This window comes from Grampus griseus (assembly GCF_964374135.1).
Source record: "Grampus griseus genome assembly, chromosome: 3".
In the NCBI taxonomy this organism is placed as follows: Eukaryota; Metazoa; Chordata; class Mammalia; order Artiodactyla; family Delphinidae; genus Grampus; species Grampus griseus.
In genome coordinates, this window is record NC_139019.1 from 8,628,831 (window position 1) to 8,651,977 (window position 23,147).

Here is a 23,147-nt window from a genome sequence, read left to right on the forward strand (position 1 = left end):
CGTCGGCCGTCCGCGCCTCACGAAGCCGGCCTCTCGGCCCGCCCCCAAACCTAGGATTCCGGCCGGGCCCTGGCCCCGGCCCCACCCCAAACCCGGGGAAAGGCGGGCGGCCAGGCCTGGCCCAGTTTAAACCTGGAACCCCGACCTGGTTCAGGATCCCGGACCTCGGTCCCGCCCTAAACCCCCGTCCTCCCCCAGGCTCCAAACTCCGGACCCGGGACCCCGGGCCCTGAGCCCCGTGGCCGTCGCGTCTCCCCCGCGCCCCAGGCTGACCAACCCTCCCTTTCTCGCCCCGCAGCACACCTTGATTCTTCCCAGCTTGGTCCTGGTCTGCGGAGAGCGATGCCTCTTCCCGACACCATGTTCTGCGCGCAGCAGATCCACATTCCCCCGGAACTGCCGGACATCCTGAAGCAGTTCACCAAGGCTGCGATCCGCACCCAGCCCGCCGACGTGCTGCAGTGGTCCGCGGGGTAAGCGCCCCAGGGCCAGCGCCTGGGAGAGCCGGCCCGTCCCCGTGCCCAGTCGTGCCTAGTGAATCCTTCCTGGACCAGTGGTCCAACGCTCGGGACACTTAGGGTACCGGCAAAACTTCCACTTTAGCATTGGTGGTATCTACACCTTAAAGTATCATCTAGGAAACATCATGGTTTTATTGACCACGAGACCAGAAATTACTGCAAAGTGCTCATTTATCTACAAAGCAATGACAGCTCCATTGTTGGAGAGTGGTATTTATGCAGGTAGACTAAAATTTATAAAACAGTTACACTGGGTAAAAAGTTTCTGCATTGTGTTACAAAGTCAAACTATCACAGTTTCTTTATTTGTGAAATGATTTTTACAAGGAGGAATCTTATGATTATGTTCCTTGTCTTCAGAGAACCCTCCAGGATTAGGTACCTGTTGAGTTTATTGGAACCAGAAGGTCTGGTTCACGTTGGGGTAACCATCCCAAGGCTGCTATAAGGTCAAACTCTGCCCAGCTTAGTTCACAACACATGAATCTTCGCAGTTTCTTGCAGCAAACATTCTAACCATTTCCAGGAACAGACATTAATACTTTAAAAGTCACAACTCAACAGACCTTAGAACCATTAAAATAAACCCTGTTGATTTTATAGGAAGGCTCTTTGTCCTTTTTCAGTAAACAAATTCAGACTCGGAAACTCAATTTTGTGGTCCCAAGAATCAGTATAAATTTAACTTAATATTTTTTAGTAACTAGCCCGTCAAATTTTGCTGACCTTCTCTAAACCGTGTGACCAAAGTGAATTAGTTTCCTATGACTGCTGTTAACAGATAACCACCAAACATGTTGGCTTAAAACAAGAAACGTTTATTCTCTTACAGTTCTGGAAGCCAAAAGTCCAAAATCAGTTTCCCCAGGCTACAGTCAAGATATTGGTGGGACTTTGCTCTCTCTGGAGGTTCTAGGGAGAGTCTGATCCCTCCCCTTGCCTTTTCCAGCTTCTAGAGCTGCATTCCTTGCATTGTTTGGCTCCTGGCATACCTCCATCGCCAATACTGGCATCCTCACATCTACCTCTGCCTCCCTCTTCTAGGGACACTTGTGATTGCATTTAGGAACCATCCTGATAAGCCAGGATGATTTTCCCATCTCAAAATCCTCACTCGGGCTTCCCTGGTGGTGCAGTGGTTGAGAGTCCGCCTGCCGATGCAGGGGACACGGGTTTGTGCCCCGGTCCGGGAAGATCCCACATGCCGCGGAGCAGCTGGGCCCGTGAGCCATGGCCGCTGAGCCTGCGTGTCCGGAGCCTGTGCTCCGCAACGGGAGAGGAGGCCACAACAGTGAGAGGCCCGCGTACCGCAAAAAAAAAATCCTCACTCAATATCTGCAAACTCCCTGTTACCGTGTAAAAGAAGATCCACAGCTTCCAGGATTAGGATGAGGATGTCTTTGGGGCCCTTACTGCACCTGCCACCAGAGGCTACTGGTTAATCCAGCACTTTGCCTTCTGACAAATGCTTCTGTCTATTGCTTCTGAAAGACTCTCTCAAGGTTCTTGCCCAAAATTGTGGCCTCTAGTATTAACCATTATTCAAGCCTAAATAAGAGATACAACTGATTCATAAGAGTTTATTTGTTCTCTACCAAACATTCCAAGATTTAATCTTTTTTTTTCTTGGAACATTACATTTGGTAACACTTTAGAGACAACTATTTTAAGCTTCACTTTAATTTAAAAGGCTTAATCGAGAAATTTCTGAATGTTCCATGCAGCTAATTACTCTTAAGAGCAGTTTTGGAGTTTAGGAGAAAAAGCAAGCATTAGTCATGTGTCCCAACTCTCTCAGAACAGAATCTGTTAGGGAGAGATGTCATCCAGAAGAGGGTGAATTGGTCTTTGAAAGATTTCGTAGTGATTGGGGTTAAGACAAGGCAGAAGAGGAAACAGCGTATAACATGAGGGCCACGACAGGAAGGGAAAAGCAGTGGAAAGCAAAGCAGAAAGCCAGGGTGCGTCTGGAAGAGACTGCTGTGGAAGGTTCCAGCACGCATTCAGGGGAGGGTTCTTCTCAGACGAGCCTCACCCCCAGCCTCTGCCACGACGCAGCGGCTAATTGGCTGTACATGATGATGTCATTGAGTCCTGAAGGCTTGTGCTCACGTGCGCCTTATACTCGAGGGCATGTGACACAAGTTGGCCTGGCCACTCAGGCAGGCTTCCTCCACCTCAGCTCTATGGCTGCTTTGGAGTGACATCTCTTTGGGGGGCGTGGGGCTGTCCTGTGGATTAGAGGGTTCTTGGCGGCCTGCTGACCTGCCCCCACCAGGTGCCAGAAGCACCATCCACCCCAACTTGTGGCAACCAGAAGTGTCTCCAGACGCTGCCAGTGCCTTCCTGGGGAAGGGGCGCTGCGCTAGAGGCTGGGCCGAGCCTGGTGATTGGTTTGACGCGTGGTGAGGAGTAAAGTCCGCAAAATCGTTGAAAACCCTAATTCGGAACATGGCAAAGTGAAGCACCCCCTCAACCTGGCCCTGTAGGTCTTGAGGTCCACGTTTGTCTAACTGCCTGCCTTTTAGCTTTCTCTCAGACTATTAAATTCACAAAATATGACTGGACTTGTCCTAAAAGCGTGAAAACAAAGTCAAATTTGAGGGGTGGAGAGAGAAGAAGGGGATGAGATATAACATTTCTGTTAGCCTAACAAATACCTATTTATCTACATTTTGTTACATCAGAGATGTCTCTATTTACTCATATCTTTTTTAAAAATTTTATTGGAGTAGAACTGATTTACAGTGTTGCATTAGTTTCGGCTGTACAGCAAAGTGATTCTATCCATTCTTTTTCAGATTCTTTACCCATATAGGTTACTACAGAATATTGAGCCGAGTTCCCTGTGCTCTACAGTAGGTCCTTGTTGGTTATCTGTTTTACATAGAGTAGTGTGTATGTTAATCCCAAGCTCCTAGTTTATCTCCCCACCCACCATTTCCCCTTTGGTAGCCATCATTACTCATATCTTTTATTTTTATTTCTTTTTCGGTACACAGGCCTCTCACTGTTGTGGCCTCTCCCGTTGCGGAGCACAGGCTCCGGACGTGCAGGCTCAGCGGCCGTGGCTCACGGGCCCAGCCGCTCCGCGGCATGTGGGATTTTCCCAGACCGGGGCACGAACCCGTGTCCGCTGCATCGGCAGGGGGACTGTCAACCACTGCGCCACCAGGGAAGCCCTACTCATATCTTTTAAGTTATTACCTGTGGCCGTGGATGATTTAGTGTTTTGTTTTCCTGGATATGTCATTTCTTTGATGGAGGTAAAGTCATGGGGGCAGCAAATGATGTGGCTTCAGCCGCCGGCCCCGGCTGACACGTGCCCAAGGGGAGTGAGTTTCACAGAAGGACCCTGCCTGGCACCCTGCCCCCCTCCAGCCAGAGCCCAGGTGTACACCCCCTCCTGACTTGTTGCCCCAAACTGTCTCTGTGCCCCAGCTTATTCCCAGTTTAAGCAGTAATATCCGTGTCCCAGAAAGGAACAATTAAGGGAAAAAAATACTAAAAAACAAACAAACAAAAAAAAACAGGCAGGAAAAGTGAAGGGTAGGGGGAGGTCCGCACCTGACTTAGCCAAACAGTGATTTCCCTGCTCCAGGTGCCTTAGAGCTGAATAGGCGCAGAGATGCTTGAAATCAAGCCCCTCAAAAAGCAAGGCCAAGACCCTCAACTGTCAAAGTGGCATGACGGACCATGACCTTGCACTCGGGTCATGCGGGGCCCCGACCTCCACATCCCCTGGCAGTCTCAGGACTCTGATGGCGTTCGCTGGATAAGTGTAGCACCTGTTACCAGGGCCCTGAGACCGGGGCTGCCATTGTCCATGCGGTGCAGATAGAGAAACTGAGGCACGGGTGGAGGTGAAGTCGGAGAGCTGAGTGGAGGAGCCGGGACAGGAGCTGGGCCAGGGCACCCAGCACTGTCCTCCCTCGTCACTGTCGCCCTCTGGGTTCATTGACAGAAGTACATGAATTCAGGGGCTGGTTGTGTGCTGATGAGCCTTCAGAGATGTCTGTCGTTGTTAGGTATTTTTCAGCTTTGTCAAGAGGAGATCCACTTCCTGTAAAAGACAGAATCGAAATACCCATGGCTACTCAGAAAACAGACACAGGCCTGACTCAAGGACTCCTTAAAGTTTTGCACAAGCAGGTATAAGAGTTTGCTATCAGTCAGCTGAACTTGAGATAAAACGCCACAGAAAGCTCCGTGCAAGCCCCGCCTTCCCTGCAGTAAACCTTCAAGGTTTATTCAAAGAAGGAATCTTGGATTCAGGGCCTTTCTCTGGTTTAAAGAACCCAAGATAGCTACTCATGATTATATAGAAATATAATTTCTTTTAAATACCGAATTCAGATGCAAGAGGCTGCTAGACTAAGAAAAATATCTGAAAATATGAAATTTTAGACATGGGAGTTGCAAGATCCTTCTTGAAATATGTGTTTGTAAAAACTATGCTAACATGATAATCCGCCACCTTCTTCATCTGAAAGACAGATTGCCCTCAGGCGTCTGGCTTCCAGCCCTCCTGAGAGCCCTCGAGACCCACCATCTCACTTGGAAAGTTCATAGAAAGTGTATTTTATCTGAATGATTGGGCTGTGTTGCTAAAAACAACCTCAGTGGTATAACCCTGAGTTTTAAAGCGACTCGTCCCCATTCTACATCTCGAAGTCCTGTGTTCCTGTTCGGGGTGCAGTGACTTCTGGAAACGAGATTTTCCCATTTCTAGTTTTTCTAGATTTTTCCCATGTCTAGTTTAAGGGAAAACGAATAATCACTGCAAGGGGTAGTTTGGGAAAAGACATGCTAAAGTTGCTCAAACCTCTTTCACGCAGAATATTGCTAGCAGATCACAGGAGTTACCAGTTTTCATGAAGTTGTCTAAAAGAGTAGAAGGAATAAATTTATTTTCAGTGTTGAGATTTACCCCATTTAACTGTTAGCATGTTTCAGGGTTGGATTTTATTTGATTTATTGGAGTTTTATTTGTATTGTGAAGTATTTCAGGCAGACAATAGAGAATCATGTACGCCATGTCTGTGTGCCCATTTTATTAAGTCATAACATTATGCCATGTTTGTTTCCCAGTCCTTTTTTCTCTTGAGAAGTAACTTGTTGCCAGTCTCTAGTTCCCAGCCCCCTTCTCTGCCTGTGCATCCCCTGTCCCCAGACACACACATCCCCCCCTCCCCTCCCCAGGGCTAATGGTGCAGTGAATTCAGAGTTCATATTTGAAAGGGGATGGGTGCTCTGTTTAAGTCTTCAAGAGCGTTCTATTACTTCTTGGGGCTTTTAAACTTAACGTAGATTGTGTCATGCTGTGTTTTCTAAACAGTGTAGCCACAAGGAATATGTGGAATTAGCAGATCTTGAGCAGAAATGGAAAAATCTGTGCCTGCCGGTAGAAAAATTCAGAGCTCTCTTGCAGTTGGATCCTTGCGAAGACAAAATCGAGGAGATAAAATTTTTAGCGCTTGGATGCAGCATGCTTGGTGGGGTACGTACCTATAAGTAGCATATTAATAATTCTGTGTGCTCATAGACCTGGCTTAAAAATGATTTAGGTGTTTCAGTAACCGAAGCAACACTTTCATTACTTTAGTAATCTTGTCTTAGAAAAGCAATTTTTTTCAGATGTTTATTGTATTTTAGGCTTATAGTTACTTTAGTTTACAGAAGTTAAGTACTTATGAATGCCTCAATTCAAAAGATGTTAACAGTAGACAAACCATACAGACACTGTTAAAATGTGTTTAGTTTTTAGAAGAGAATGCATCAGTGACTTTTATTAAACTACATGTCACTTGGTAAATGATACTATGTTGCCCTCATCTGTGCAAAGAGGCATAAGATTATTTTCTATTTTAGTTAAAATCTGTTATTAGTAACTAATACTGTAGATACCTTGCTGATGTTAAAAAGTATAACTCATACAACTTAGGAATGAAGACACAGGGAATTCCCTGGTGGTCCAGTGGTTAAGACTCCGCGCTTCCACTGCAGGGTGCATGGGTTTGATCCCTGGTTGGGGAGCTATGATCATCCCACAAGCCAGGTGGCTCGGCCAAAAAAAAAAAAAAAAAAAGACGACGAAGAAGAAAAAGGAATGAAGACACAGACGTCCCTTAAGGGAGGTGGGTGTGGTAGGGAGGGGGTGGAAGTCTAGAATCTCTCCTTAGCCTTAGTATTTGAGTCACCCTGTGAGACACACGGGTCAAGTGCAGGGAAAGTTACCACTTTAAGTTTGTGAAGAAAGGGGTTGAGAAAAGAGAGCTAGCTCCCTTTACTGCAGAGACGAGCAAAGTTTGCTACCCTCTCCCTTCAGTCTTTGGACCCCAGAGCACGTAACTGGCTAACTCTTAGTCCTCACTTCATGGGGTGCCCTCGTCTCGGGTCCACGCATCAGCCTCCTTAATTCTGTTTTAACTTTTAAGAATTACTTTATGTAACACTACCTTGCGTGACCACTAACACAACTAAACCACTAACACAACTAACCTCCAACCTGTCCCCCTGCCGCCCACTCCTGAAGCATCAGCTCCCCTGATCTCACGCTTCCCATTGATCCCATATGGACCCCAAGAAATAAATCATTTAGTTGGTTTTAACTTTATGTTGTTACTAATCTTCTGGAACTTTTTTTCACTGCCAAGTAGATTTCTCTTTATTCATCTGTATCATTACAGACGCTGTGGTTCATTCATCTCCTCTGCTGTGTGAATATAGTGCTATTTACTGGTTCTGTTAGTGGTCCCAGCGAGAACCTCTGAAACCCCAGTAAAGTCGGGTGTTAGGCTAGTCGCTTCCTTTTGCTGTGTACCTGCCCACACGTGGTGTTTCCGGTCAGCCATAGAGAAAGCGGTCAGCCCTGGGCTGGACACCTCAGACCAAGTTCCCTCCTCTAGGCTCAGAGGCCACCAGGGAGAATCCCAGCGGGGTTTCATTGGAGGAAATTTTTTTTTAAATAAATTTATTTATTTTTGGCTGCATTGGGTCTTCGTTGCTGCGCACGGGCTTTCTCTAGTTGCAGCGGTCGGGGGCTACTCTTCGTTGTGGTGCGCGGGCTTCTCATAGCGGTGGCTTCTCTTGTTGTGGAGCATGGGCTCTAGGTGCGCGGGCTTCAGTAGTTGTGGCACACGGGCTCAGTAGTTGTGACGCACGGGCTTAGTTGCTCTGCAGCATGTAGGATGTTCCCGGACCAGGGCTTGAACCCGTGTCCCCTGCACTGGCAGGCTGATTCTCAACCACTGTGCCACCAGGGAAGCCCTATTGGAGGAAATTTTATGTTGCTTTGTTCATCTGGAACTCTGGAAGCAAGATTTTAATAATATAAAATTAATAACTAATATTTGATTTTATGGTTTGCTCCTCTAAACTTAGTTGTGAAATTTAGATTTTTATAATGATGAGAAATTAGACTATTTCATATTTGGGGATCCATCTTTGTAATTTCTACCTCCCTACTCAGGAGAATCAGCCATTAGATTTCAAACCAAACCAAGCCTGTTTTGTAAGATAAGACCTCTTACTGTGTGTGGGGTGTGACACTAGATGGAGACATTTGTTAAGGATGGAGCTTCCTTTCTGAAGTGACTGCTGGGGAAGGGACAGGGAAACAGCACACACACGCTTCTCTATTCTTCCTATAACGTGTCACTTATCCCCGTCAGCCAGTGTGGGACCCTGGCCTGTCCCCTGAGGAATCCACCTCTGCCAGGAGTCTTTGCTGTTGGCCTTTGACTCTCTCCTGGTGCCAGTGGCCCCCTTCTCACTGTGGAAAGCGGGGAACCTTTCATACTTTCATATCCAGGCGAAGTTCGCAGCCTGAGATGCCAGCTCTGCCCTGGCCTGCCCACCCCCGTACCCCGAGTGCAGGGCTGACAGCCGTGCTCTGGGTCCACGGGGGCCAGGAGGAGCCAGGCCCAAGGTGGCACTTGTTTTGTTGATGCACCGAGTGCCCGCATTGGCGGGGTAGCTTGGAGATGCCCCCGGAGCACAGTGCTGTGACTTCTGGGAGACGCTTCTTCATCTAATTTGGCATCTTAGCATTTGTCTTTACGCTTAAAAAAGAAAACCTTCACAAAGGAGCAGATGAAGAAGTGAAGCGAGGTGAGGAGGACGCTTTCGTGGGTCACTGCTGTCCACCTCGTCGCACACAGGACTTCTGTGAAATTGGACGCTGGTCGCTCTGCCTGGACGTGTCGTAGCAACTCCTGCTGCCCCGCCCACTCCACGGCGTCTCACGGCTTGTGGCTCTTCAGTTGCTCTTCGGAGCCACTCTAGTCAGATGAACCGAGTTCTCTGCAAAGATTGGAACCTCAGATGTCTGAGCCACGCGCGTCGTTCACCCTCTGTTCCTTCCAGGGACGTCTGTCAGTGTGGCTTTTTGTGGGCCTCGCCCTGAGTGCCGAGCGTCCCGACAGCCCCTGCCCGTGGAGGGACGTCTGGTACATCATCGAAGCCCCAAGCGCTGCTCTGGTTCTCACATCGACGCTTCAGACGGGGTGGGGGAGCGTCGGGGGCCGGCCGTGTCTGTGGGCACCTCTCCCTTGCCGGGCGAAGCGAAAACAAGTCTGTGTTGTGACCTTCACCTTAGGTTTCTGCAGCCCCATCAGGGGTCCTAAGCATTTAAGAGGTGGATCAACATTTGTCATCTGTTTTTTTAAGTATGGACATCTTTTTTGTAATGTAAAAACTTGTGGCCCAAGTCCCTATTGCACCCACACACGACTGACAAAGCCCGTAATGACAAACTACCCACCTGCCTCTGGTTCGGGTTTGAAAAGCCTTTGCACTTCATTCACGAGAGCATCCCTCCGTGTGTACAGCTGCCAACATATGCGCGTGTCACGTAATTTCCCATCAGAACGTACTGCTTACGAACGGCCAGCGTTTCTAGGGTTCTTACCAGGTGCGGGAATGTTCGGAGCCCTTTGTCTGTTTTCTCTTTTGTCCTCCCAGCAGCCCTTGGAGGAGAGTCCTGTTCTCCGAATCGCAGGGTGGCGAGCTGTGGGCAGAGGCTCGGCGCCTCAGGTGGAGGTGGTCGGGCAGGATTCGGACTCAGACCACGGGCTCCGGAGGTGCCGCCACCGGTAGACGCGGGGGATGGAGGGGCCCCTGAGGATACCCCTGTAGCCCAGGGAGTGCGCCGCCCTCAGGTTGGGACACCGTGTCAGAGAGTAACATCTCCTAGGCCTTCCCACTGATACCGTTTTATGTCCTCACGTGATCCGCACCCCAGAAATCTTTGTGTCAGCCTCCCAACAGCTCTGGCTCTGGACCAGCTGCAGTCTGGCCGCTCTGCCCGCACGCGCCACAGAGACTTCTGCTGCCCCGTCCACTCCACGGCGTCCACTCCGCCTGTTGGGTCAGCTGTCTGTGACTCGTCGAGATGCCCTGTGCGCTGCAGGCAGCACCTGGCTCGCTCTCGGCCGCTCTCCCCAGGGCCCCCAGTTCAGGGTCCCGCTGGGCCTCTCGAGTCCATTCTGAGACGCCCACCCCTGCGGCCAGTGCAGAGATGTGGCCCTGATGTGAGTGCAGGCGTCCAGCCGCAGGCACGTTTAGGAACTGCCTCTGCTGACCAAGCAGCTGGTCGTGGGCCCCCGGGCTCGCTGCCCCACAGGCTGAGCGTCTCCTCTGTGGGGAAGCAGGGGTGGGGTTGGCGGATGCTGGGCCTGGTAGCCCCTCCGTCCCTTCAGCCTGATGGACTGGCTTCACTCCAGCACCATGTCCGGCCAACTGGAGAATGTGTGTCTCCCTGCGGCACCGGCCGTAATCCCCAGGACCACGTTGTAAATTAGGAAAGCTGCGAGGATAAGGAAACAAAAAGGGTCGCAGGCTTTTTAGTTTTTGTTTTTAACATCTTGATTGGAGTATAATTGCTTTACATTTTTGTGTTAGTTTCTGCTGTATAACAAAGTGAATCAGCTATACGTATACATATATCACCATATATCCTTCATCTTACGTCTCCCTCCCACCCTCCCTATCCCACCCCTCTAGGTGGTTACAAAGCACCGAGCTGATATCCCTGTGCTATGCGGCTGCTTCCCACTAGCTATCTGTTTTACGTTTGGTAGTATATATAAGTCCATGCCACTCTCTCACTTCGTCCCAGCTTACCCTTCCCCCTCCCCGTGTCCTCAGGTCCATTCTCTACATCTGAGTCTTTATTCCTGTCATGCCCCTAGGTTCTTCAGAACCTTTTTTTTTTTTTTTTCAGATTCCATGTATATGTGTTAGCTTATAGTATTTGTTTTTCTCTTTCTGACTTACTTCACTCTGTATGACAGACTCTAGGTCCATCCACCTCACTACAAATAACTCAATTTCGTTTCTTTTTATGGGGAGTAATATTCCATTGTATATACGTGCCACATCTTCTTTATCCATTCATCTGTCGATGGACACTCATGTTGCTTCCATGTCCTGGCTATTGTAAAGGCAGCTGCAATGAACATTGTGGTACATGACTCTTTTGGAATTATGGTTTTCTCAGGGTATATGCCCAGTAGTGGGATTGCTGGGTCATAGGGTAGTTCTATTTTTAGTTTTTTAAGGAAACTCCATACTGTTTTCCATAGTGGCTGTGTCAATTTACATTCCCACTGACAGTGCAAGAGGGTTCACTTTTCTCCACACCCTCTCCAGCATTTATTGTTTGTAGATTTTTTGATGATGGCCTTTCTGATTGGTGTGAGGTGATACCTCGTGGTAGTTTTGGTTTGCATTTCTCTAATGATTAGTGATGTTGAGTGTCCTTTCATGTGTTTCTTGGCAATCTGTATATCTTCTTTAGAAAAATGTCTATTTAGGTCTTCTGCCCATTTTTGGATTGGGTTGTTTTTTTTTTTTTTTTGATATTGAGCTCATGAGCTGCTTGTATATTTTGGAGATTAATCCTTTGTCAGTTGCTTCATTTGCAAATATTTTCTCCCATTCTGAGGGCTGTCTTTTCGTCTTGTTTATGGTTTCCTTTGCTGTGCAAAAGCTTTTAAGTTTCATTAGGTCCCATTTGTTTATTTTTGTTTTTATTTCCATTTCTCTAGGAGGTGGGTCAAAAAGGGTCTTGCTGTGATTTATGTCATAGTGTTCTGCTTATGTTTTCCTCTGAGAGCTTTATAGTGTCTGGCCTTACATTTAGGTGTTTAATCCATTTTGAGTTTATTTTTGTCTGTGGTGTTAGGGAGTGTTCTAATTTCATTCTTTTACATGTAGCTGTCCAGTTTCCCCAGCACCACTTATTGAAGAGGCTGTCTTTTCTCCATTGTATATTCTTGCCTCCTTTATCAAAGGTAAGGTGACCATATGTGTGTGGGTTTACCTCTGGGCTTTCTATCCTGTTCCATCGATCTGTATTTCTGTTTCTGTGCCAGTACCGTACTGTCTTGATTACTGTAGCTTTGTAGCATAGTTTGAAGTCAGGGAGCCTGATTCCTCGAGCTCTGTTTTTCTTTCTCACGATTGATTTGGCTATTTGGGGTCTTTTGCGTTTCCATACAAGTTGTGAATTTTTTTGTTCTAGTTCTGTGAAAAATGCCAGTGGTAGTTTGATAGGGATTGCATTGAATCTGTAGATTGCTTTTGGTAGTAGAGTCATTTTCACAGTATTGATTCTTCCAGTCCAAGAACATGGTATATCTCTCCATCTGTTTGTATCATCTTTAATTTCTTTCATCAGTGTCTTATAGTTTTCTGCATATAGGTCTTTTGTCTCCCTAGGTAGGTTTATTCCTAGGTATTTTATTCTTTTTGTTGCAGTGGTAAATGGGAGTGTTTCCTTAATTTCTCTTTCAGATTTTTCATCATTAGTGTATAGGAATGCAGGAGATTTCTGTCCATTAATCTTGTATCCTGCAACTTTACCAAATTCACTGATTAGCTCTAGTAGTTTTCTGGTAGTATCTTTAGGGTTCTCTATGTATAGTATCATGTCATCTGCAAACAGTGACAGCTTTACTTCTTCTTTTCTAGTTTGGATTCCTTTTATTTCTTTTTCTTCTCTGATTGCCGTGGCTAAATCTTCCAAAACTATGTTGAATAAGAGTGGTGAGAGTGGGCAACCTTGTCTTGTTCCCGATCTTAGTGGAAATGGTTTCAGTTTTTCACCATTGAGAACAATGTTGGCCCTGGGTTTGTCATAAAAGGCCTTTATTATGTTGAGGTAAGTTGCTTCTATGCCTCCTTTCTGGAGAGTTTTTATCATAAATGGGTGTTGAAAGCTTTTTCTGCATCTATTGAGATGATCATATGGTTTTTCTCCTTCAATTTGTTAATATGGTGTATCACGTTGATTGATTTGTGTATACTGAAGAATCCTTGCATTCCTGGGGTAAACCCCACTTGATCATGGTGTTTGATCCTTTTAATGTGCTGCTGGATTCTGTTTGCTAGTATTTTATTGAGGATTTTTACATCTATGTTCATCAGTGATATTGGCCTGTAGTTTTCTTTTTTTGTAACATCTTTGTCTGGTTTTGGTATCAGGGTGATGGTGGCCTCATAGAATGAGTTTGGGAGTGTCTCTCCCTCTGCTATATTTTGGAAGATTTTGAGAAGGATAGGTGTTAGCTCTTCTCTAAATGTTTGATAGAATTCTCCTGTGAAGCCATCTGGTCCTGGGCTTTTGTTTGTTGGAAGATTTTTAATCACAGTTTCAATTTCAATGCTTGTGATTAGTCTGTTTATATTTTCTATTTCTTCCTGGTTCAGTCTCGGAAGGTTGTGCTTTTCTAAGAATTTGTCCATTTCTTCCAGGTTGTCCATTTTATTGGCATAGAGTTGCTTGTGGTAATCTCTCATGATCCTTTGTATTTCTGCAGTGTCAGTTACTTCCCCTTTTTCATTTTAATTCTGTGTTGTAGGCTTTTTAAAACTGAGATTTGGAATCAGTGCCGCTGTGTGACCCTGAGCTCAGGCCACAGGGCAGGAGAGAGACCCCCATGGTCCTGACTCTGTTCAAAGGGTCAGTCAGGATATTGTCCACATTGCTATTTTCCTGCAGCTAAAAGGGACATGGTGGGAGCTGTGAGGTGGCTCATGGTGTCGTCACGAGAGCAGCTGTAATTCTGAAACTGGAAAAACCCACGGAACTGGCGCTGGAGATGCTCAGGAGGCCGCAGCGCCCGTGTTTCTCACGCGTCTCCACTTGGATTTGAGATCCGGCTCAGGCGTGCACTCTGGGCTGCAGACAGTGCAGCCACCTCCTCCTGGACGAATTTCCAACCAGGGAATAATGGGCAGGCGGTTGGAGAAGGGGGCGCTGGCCAGGGAGGGGTCCGTCCTTGTGGCTGGTGAGCCAGTAGCCTGACAGCGCACAACCCTTGGAAGTGAGAAATCTGTTGTAGGAAACAAAGTCCCCAAACCAGGCAAGGTGCCTCATGAATCCTTTAGGGTGTAAAAATTGCTGCAAATCTTTTTGCCAGAAACATCAACACTGGTAATGTCATCTCGCCTTTGCAGAGGGAAGTGATGCCAGAACACTTTGATGTGTTTTTTCCTTAAATAGCTCTTCCTCGGAAGCGCTGGAACATCAGTCACCCAGCGCTCCTGTGCAGGCTCCTCGCCAGCTACCTCCCCCCACCGCCCCAGGTCCCACCCTCGCGACGACTGCCCTCCGCTGTGTGGGCTAAAACAGCAGCATCTAATGTAGCAATGCGTCCCTGAGACATTTCAAGCAAGGAGCCAGTAAAATACACAATTTTGTTTTCACCAAGTCCTCCCTCAGGACAGCCTATTGGGGGCCCGGCGTGGGCAGTTTTCCTTGCAGAAATGAATGCCGTCATTTTTCTAACTAGAGCATCGTTCTGCCCGCAGAGTTGGGCTAACGTCAGGACTGCGCCATTGCCCCAGCCCCACCCCAGTGCATTCTGTCTCAGCAGGGCTGTCGGTCGGGGTGGGGCATGGCTGGTAGCTTTGCAGACGCCCCGAGTCCCAGCTGATGGCGATGGGGGAGATGTGCTCCTATGGTCCAGCCGAATGCCTGGAACCCAGGCACGTGTAAGCCCTGTCACTCGCTCCCCGAGCCAGCCCAGTGACTGTTGGCGGTGGTGGAATGTGGTGGTCACGGCCAAGCTCAGGAGGTTGGCTGCCTGCGTCCCATCCCAGCTGGCTTACCTGGGACAAGTTAGCTTCTCTGGGCCCCCTTGGCCTCATCTCATGAGGTTACCGTAACGAGTAAATGAGATGCCAAGTCAGGCTCTCAGAGGGTCCCTGGGACGTGGAGGGTGCCAGCCATTCGCAACTTCTGTGCAAGAACCTCATTTCAGTCCCCCTGCCTTTCCTCTCCTGCTGCCGGAAGCACAGGTGATTTTTCTCTGATATTGACCATGAGAACCTGGTCCAGCTCCTGGCGCTCGAAGAAGCAAGCTGCTGTGTTGTAAGAGGACCTCAGGGAGACCCCCGTGTCGGGAACTGCAGGCAGCCTTTCAGAGCTCAGGGGGGTCTCCGGCCAACAGCCAGTAAGAGTCCAGCCCCGTTCCAGTCCTACAGCCCCAGGGAGTGAGTTCTGCCCTTCCCTAAGGGCGGCTGCAAGTGGATCCCTCACCAGTCGAGCCTCTGGATGAGAACCAAACCCTTGCTGCCACCCGATTGGAGCCTCACAGAGGGCCCGGCGAAGCAGTGCCGAGGCTCCTGACCCGCAGACACTGAGAGGGAATGAATGTGTGGTTTAAAATTTACACAGAGCTGGCTCCGGCCCTTTGCGTGTCCCTGAGGCTATGGGATGTACTTCCCCCACAGTCACTGTTCTGGTCAAGCAGGTCTGCGTGCAACTTTCCCTAAACCTGCACCTTTCCCCTGGGGACTGTCCTCTGTAGCCATCCCACCGGTTTTTTCTTGCTGTTTCTCCTTGTGAGTGCAGCCCAGATTCATTCCCACGGGAGCTTCTCTGGAGGGTTCTAGTCTGTCTCCTAGGCTTGCTGTCTGAGCTCTGTCCTCCCTACAGTGGCAGCTGCTCGATGTTAGTGCCACCAGGGATGTCCCAAGTCATTCCCATTTTTAAAAAAAAATTTTTAATTCTTTTGTTTTTTTCCTCATTAGATTTTTTTCTATTAAGGTATAGTTGATTTACAGTGTTGTGTTAATTTCTGCTGTAAGAGTCATTCCCATTTAACATAAGATAAAACCTGGGGGCTTCCCTGGTGGCACAGTGGTTGAGAATCCGCCTGCCAATGCAGGAGACACGGGTTCAATCCTTGGTCCAAGAAGATCCCACATGCCACGGAGCAACTAAGCCCGTGCACCACAAGTACTGAGCCTGCGCTCTAGAGCCCGTGAGCCACAACTGCTGAGCCCATGTGCCACAACTACTGAAGCCCGCATGCCAAGAGCCCATGCTCCGCAATGAGAGAAGCCACTGCAATGAGAAGCCCGCACACTGCAATGAAAAGTAGCCCCCACTCGCCACAACTAGAGAAGGCCTGCGTGCAGCAACGAAGACCCAATGCAGCCAAAAATAAATAAATAAAATAATTAACTCTATTTAAAAAATAAATAAAATAAAATCTGGGAATCAAATTTTTTTCAGGCCAATTACAATACATCTCGATCAACCCTTTTCTTTTTCTTTCTTAAGGCAATTATAAATTCCCCTAGTTCTTAATTCACACCGAGAGGATGTACTTTTGAGAGAACTTCTGTAAAATGTACTCAGGTGTTTATTCTGCTGCTGTCTTTCCTTTCAGTTTAGTGAATCCCGGTAGTAACCGTTTCTCCACCTGGTTTGTGGTGTTTCTAGTCATTGAACACTGCCATGAAGCACCTGTGTGAGATCCTGACTGCTGACCCCGAGGGGGGACCTGCGCGCATTCCCTTTGAGACTTTCTCCTACGTCTACCGTTACCTGTCGGGACTCGACTGGGATATATCTGCATCAGACACGGAGTCCTACCTCTCCTCTCTGAAGAACAGCATGTAAGTGCTCGAGGGCCCAGGAACGCAGGTGTCTCGGTGGCGGGACGACTTCTTTCTTCCCATTCTTCTCTGCTCTCAGATAACGTGGTACCCGCGAATCCGGCCTTTTGTAGAAGGGAAGGCGGCACACGCTGTGCCCCGAGGTGTCACTCAGTGATGCTGAGGATACCCGGGCCTCGGGAGGCTGTGCCGGTCTCTGCAGACTTCAGAGGGAGACAACTTATCTCGTCCTTAAGAAACATGTATCCAAAACGCATCTTGATTCTTAAACACGGGATGTCACATGGTTTAAAACCGGGGCATGTTCAAAAGTAAGAATACATTTCTCAACAATGAAACACCGAATGGGTCCCTGCAGGTGGAGGGCGTGAGTGAGGAGAGACCCCGTGCCCTCTGCCCTCCCCCGCCCCGTGCTGTGCTGCCTGTGTGTGGGGGAGGGGGACGCGGGGGAAGGGCCACCCCTCTACGGCGGGGGGGACTCGGGGAGGAGGGCCTCCCCTCTAAGGGGGGCGACGCAGGGGAAAGGGCCGCCCCTCTAATGGGGGAGACGCGGGGGGAGGGCCGCCCCTCTGGGTGGGGGAAGGGCCGCCCCTCTAACGGGGGGGGGACGCGGGGGGAGGGCCATCCCTCTGGGCGGGGGGGACGCGGGGGAAGAGCCGCCCCTCTAACGGGGGGGGGACGCGGGGGGAGGGCCGCCCCTCTAAGGGTGGTGACGGTGCTGCTTCAGGCAAGCCAAGAGGGAGGAGGAGGCCCTGTGATGAAAGGGCAGCGCCCCAGGCTGCCAGGCCTCCCAGTGCCGCCAGGCCTCCCAGTGCCGCCAGGCCTCCCAGTGCCGCCTCTGTGCCGGGATGTAGTCGGGGGTTCAGATCACGAGAGAGCCAGCGCTGGGAGCTGGTGACGGTGACAGCTCCGCCGCCTGGCCCCTGAGAGCCCACGCCCGGCAGGCCCATCACAACCTCCCAGGCTCGGTGCCCTCCACCGTCCCCAACCGCCCACGTCTGGGGTGCCCCGGAGCTGACCTCTCAGCCCTCCCTGTCCCTTCCTCCCCTCCTCCCTTCAGAAGCGCACCCCCTTGAGGACCCGCCACAGGACTGGGCCTCCAGACCCCGTCCTCCCATTTTTCCTCCCTCTGGTCCGTCATCCACCGACGTGGCAACCTCTCCCCTCCCCCTCGAAGCTGCGGCGCCTCGGTCTCTCTCCGCCTCTCCACACACCTGCGGCCGGCCCCGCACTCTGACCTCTCAGACCTCCGTCTGGCGGCCGCGGTTCCTTCATCCTCCTGGGCCTCCCCGTCTCCCCAGACACCACGACTCCCTGGCCCTCTCCTCGCCCGTCCCAGGGGAATCTGCCCGCTGTCAGCGGTCGCCCCTCCCTGATCCTCCTCTTTCCTGAGCCCCGCCGCCCCGTGCCGCCCGCTCGTGCCGCCCGCTCACCGAGGACGAGCCCGAGGGGGGCCTGGCGTCCTGCTAAAGCCGTCTGACCTGGGGACCGCCCCCTGCCCCTGCTGCCGTCCCCGACCAGGCCCCAGAGCGGCTCACACTCACGCACTGACCAGAGCCCTCCTGTCCCCCGCCCTGTGGCCAGCCTCCGAGCCCGGCCCTCCGTTCCCCTCTCCTGTCCCCTCCCGCGGGGACCCCAGCCCCTCCTGGCACGCGGCCCCTGTCTGGCCGCTGACCTCCACACTCGGATGTCACAGCGCCCGCTCGCCCTCTCCTCGGCCGTGTAGGTGGGTCCGGTGCACACGTCAGGCTTATTAACACGTCCCAACAGAACTCCATATCTCCCGGACCTTCCCCTCCGCAGTTCTGCTTCCCCGCTTGTGGACCGCGTCACCGTCCCCCCACTAGGTCAGGACAAGACGTGGGTGACTCTCGACGGAAGCCCCTTCCCCCCGACCCCTCCCCCCGGGACCCGCTGCTGCCCCTGGTTCTGGCCCCACCGGTTCTCCCGCCTGCACCTCCCCAGCTCGGCCGTTCCCCACACGGCGGCCACCGTCCCCGGGAATGATGACTCGAGTCACGTCCCCGCCACGCCTTCCCGGCCTCTCGCGCCCAGGGGCTGATTCCTGCCCGACCCGCCACCGTTTGCCTGGTGAGCGCTGCCTGTGCGTCTCTCCCGCCCGCGGCGCTTCAGCCACACGCCGCCCTGGGTTTGGAGAAGACAAAGCTTGCCCCGACTCCAGGCCTCTGCCCTGGCCTCAGACACCCTGCCCATCTGCACAGCTGCCGAGGGTCCTCAGCTCAGCAAGGCCTCCACTAAGGGGCTCTGCCCATGAGGCAGCACCTTCCGCCCTGGGTCCCACCGTGAAGCCGTCTTCCGTGCTGTGCGTGGAGCACAGCCATGCGGCGGGTTCAGCAGCCTGGGGTGGCGTCTGCACGCGGAGCGGTGCTGGGGGGACATCGGTGAATGCACCCCACGGGTGGTGGAGATGGCGGGACACGGGAGCCTCTAAGGAGTTCGGGTTATGTCTGGTGGCACTAGGGATCCATAGAAGGTCTTAGGGAGAGTGGTGGTGAATTTTGGTTAGAAGACCCCTTGAGCAGCAGATGTAAGGGGACTAGCTAGGAGGTTTCTGCGAAGGTCTGGAAAAGAGCTGACAAAGAAGCGAGAGGCTTTTTAGTGCTGCTTGGATTTGGGTGGCTGACTGGAGGTGAGGAGTGAGGGGAGAGAGCCTTCCAGGATGCCCAAGTGGCTCCCGCCCGGGTGGATGTTTGTGTCTCTCCCAGGAAGGACCTGGGGGCGGCAGTACTTGTGAGTTGATGGGCCTGTGGCGGGGTCGGGGCGGGGGGTGCTGCAGGACGTGTCAGGGAGCTCAGACCCAGGCTGGGATCCTCCCAGGGGGACGCCGGGCATCCCAGTATGAGGAGAGCACCAAGGGTGGGGCAGTGGGAGTCCAGCCTTTTTGAGGTGGGGGCAGTGAGTAAGGAGGACCTGAAGCAGGAAGAGTGAAGCGGAGGAAGTGACTCCAGGAAAGGCTTGGGGGAGGGGGCAGGCAGTGAGGGGCCTTGTCCAGAGCGGCAGACCCCAAAGCTGTCCCTTACGCTGGCCACAGAGGTCACTGTGCCCCTGGCACCGGTGATTTCCGAGGAGTGATGGGGACAGAGGAGCTGAAGTGTGGCCTCCAGCTACCCACGCGGGTACAGCTCACACTCCCAGGAACGGGGAGGTAGGCTTGACCTCCACAGGGAGGGGCTGAAGGTAAAAAGAAGGGCATTTAACTGCCGGCTGGGAGGTCGGGGTTTATAACCTGGTGTTTGAAAATACAGACAATAACGGGATTCCCCTGCTCCGGAGCAGAGGATGGTCCAATCCCCATCCTCTCGGCCCGTTGCCAAGCGGCCACAGTGGGAGGCTCTCCCACAGGTGTGGTTCCCCTGGGCCCGTAAGAGATGGTTCCTTTTTACGGTAAAATATATTTTAGAACCGCTAACTTGTGTTCCTTTTACTTTTAAATATGAGCCCTCAAGACAGCTCTAATTTTCCCACTGATGTGGGAAATCAGCATTGTTACAGTTCAGTGTTTTTACATCTACTAAGTTGCTAGTAGAAATTTACTAATGTTCACCATCTTTTATCTATAGATAAAAAATCAAAAGATATACTCATCAGTGCCAAAGTTTCATAGACTTAAGACAGTCCTTTGAGTTTTACTGGACCAATGCTTAAAATAGAAAGATACTTTTGTTATACTAGTGACTAAAATTTGAGTTGTCAATAAAGAAAAAACTGCAAACATAGTACTGAGTTTTTCACCTAGAAAGATATGTGCGTTTTTTGTAAAAGAGTGCTTTATTTTTAGAGGTAAGAATTACTGATTTGAGACCATAAATTATCAATTTTTTAAGGTAAAACTTATAAATTATACTGTATTCCATAAAAATTGTATTGTGTGCAGTAAGAAATTACTAATAAGTGTCTTTATCTGTTTCCAATTTAGAGACTCTAGAAAGGATGGCATGATAGGACTTTCAGATTTTCTTCGTTCTAAAAAGGAAAATGTAGAAAACCTCGAAAAGAAAACTCAGAAGACATAGGCCATTAATACAGAGAAGAACACATTTTAATGTCAAAATAGTGTTTTTTAAAATCTTGGCATCAAATACAACTTGTCATTAACCACATGCATATGTAGTGTGAGTTTTTCTTTTAATGGAATGTGACCAGTGCATCATGGGGCCCTATTTAATGATTATTCTTCACCGTGTTCTCCTAAGAACCTTAATGCAAAACATTCACAGCAGTGAAATGATCTGAGTAAAACAATGTTTGGATGCTGCAGAGTAGGAAGGGGAATGGGCAGTTTAAAGTCAGCTGTATCTCTTCTTCTTTCAAAACTCCTGAGCGTCAGGAAGGCAGATGCCCCCTGCTCCCTGGCAGCCACACCTAAGGCTCCCTGGGAGAAGAGTCTTCCGCTGAAGCTGAGTCTTCTCTGTGACAGGAGGGCCTGAAGGACTCACTGGCTGGAAGCGCATCCGTGGCTGGGAAGCAAACTGGACCATCAACTTGGACCAGCACTTGGTCCACTGGACAGAGATAAGCCTTGAGATCCTTTATTTGCTCTCTTGATACAAAGTCCTCAAAATGACAGTGTCAATGAATACATCTCAGGTTAGTTTTCTGAGAACTTGGGAATGTTTTCTCTCTGCAGATTTGTTACCATGCTAGTAAATTTTATCGGTGTTCAAAGACTTGTGAAAACCCAAAGTTAGGAGATGCAGTTGTTATCTAAAGAAGTGTGTCATTTTTTGCACTGAAAGGTGTGAAGTATATTTTTCATCTGGACACTAAGCTACTGTATTTGAGATGATCGTTTTCCTGGACTTACAGTCACCCTTGCAGTGAACAGACGATATAGAGAGACTCTTCATAAAATTACAAGAAACTTTTCAGAGTTGGAGTTTTAAGAGCTTTTGCAATTTTTGAGTTGCTTTAAACCTTCTCAAAGTTTAATTTCCCCAAAGAATTTAAGTATTTTTCTCCTTCTAATCATAAAGCCTCCATGCACGGGGGTAAGTGGAAAGACACCTTAGGTTTTGTATGAGTGCAGTGGTAAGTCGTGTGGAGTGACCAGATGTGTGCAGGGGAAGCACTGCAGCAGGAAGGGGTGTGCAAAGGAAGACACAGAAACGATACTTGGCCATCCCGTGCACCTGACACAGACCCGACAAAGGCGCAGAGGGTTTTGTGTTTTTTTAAGCCAGACAGTCAACCACCTCAGGAGGCACATGTGAGGCAGAGAGCACAGGACACTTGCATGTGACAAAGAGAAGAGATGTTGGCCTGCTATCAGGGGACAGAAAAGGGACAACTTAATATGATGGATGGATTCATAGCCGCTCTTCAGAGGGCACCACGAACGGAGGGAGGACTTGGGAGAGGCTCCCCACCCGAACTGGGGGCGGGGGGCGGCTCTGGAGAGTGACCTGCCTGCGGGGTTTGCAGGGACTGAGCTGCCTGGAGTATCACTGGGCCCACTGGAGGTCGGCAGGGTACCTGGGTGAACAAACTTCTAGACTGCCGTCCAAGTTGGGTGTGGAACTGACAAGGAACGTTGAGGTATAAGGCCACAAAGTAGCATCCTCAGGGGATATTGTTCCAACGAACCCTTTCTGAGGAAGCTGCTAGAGAGTTTCAGACAGAGAGATTGGGGAGGTCAACGTAAGGACCAGTGTATGCGGAATGTATACTTCTCCGTAGAACGGAGACTAAATGATGGTGATAAAGGATGTGCTATCGTGTATAATGGCTGTGCGTGCTGACAACACAGGGACATAACATCTATCGAATATCGGAGACTGGGGGGTCTATATGACAAGAATCAGCTTACTGTCTGATTGTCATATAATTATTAACCAGAAGTAAACCAACATTCATATCAGATATCTGGGGGATGGAGAGGGAAGAAGAGTTTTCTAGCCAATTTCAATACTGATCATTGTAGAGAACCAACACACATAGCCTGAAAAGAAAAGACTAAGGATATTATCTAGAGATACGTACAGTAATCATTACAGCAGAAATACAAGCCTTCCTAAATACCAATATAAATAGACAGGTGGGTAGGTAAAAAGAGAGAACCTCTGAAAGCTGAACCAAAAAATAAAAAATGTTTACGTCTAGGAGGGAGGCTGGGAGGGAACAGATGGAGGAGGCTTGAAGCTGGTCTTCTCTGAAAGTCCCTTTTTGTTGATTTTGGAATCCTGTACGTATTTTACATAATTATAAAACAAAATTACATTTTAAAAAATCCCTGAAAATTGAAAGTAAAATGAAACCAATGAACTTGGCTGTGTATCAAGTCGGTGGTGTAACCACAGGAACTATTCCAAGTGACTTTACAACAAGTCACTTGAACATTCCTAGTGGGATAGACAGTAACAAACAAAAGTTACAAAACAGTTAAAAATCCCAAATTGTTTTCAGTGATCAGCGTTGGCAGTAATGGGATAAGTGAGTATTTCGGTGTCAGTAAGAACCCGGATTTTTGTCCAGGAATGGAGGAATGAAGAAAGAAAGATAAGGTTAAGTCAAAATCCTGTGGTCCTGAGTTAGAACTGGAGCATCTGTATGAAATCACCATCCCTGTCCACTGGAAAGGCCTAGAAGCAGCGATGCATCCAGTCATCGGGGAGTACACCTAACAGCCAGGTGTGGTCCTTAAATCCCTCTATCCATGGAAAGGAGCTGGGGCTCCTTGAAGCAGGACTGATC

At 49.6% G+C, this 23,147-nt stretch overlaps 1 protein-coding gene across 1 annotated transcript; it reads left to right on the top strand.

Moving 5' to 3' along the window:
- Window positions 1-342: 342 nt before the first annotated feature.
- On the top strand, window positions 343-16,505 carry ROPN1L (rhophilin associated tail protein 1 like; the record flags this gene model as incomplete). Its single annotated transcript, XM_082650601.1, has 4 exons — window positions 343-473; window positions 4,550-4,673; window positions 5,860-6,021; window positions 16,261-16,505. 4 exons carry the CDS (start codon window positions 343-345, stop codon window positions 16,438-16,440), a joined length of 597 nt encoding a protein of 198 aa, XP_082506727.1. The 3' UTR covers window positions 16,441-16,505.
- Between the last annotated feature and the right edge of the window lie 6,642 nt (window positions 16,506-23,147).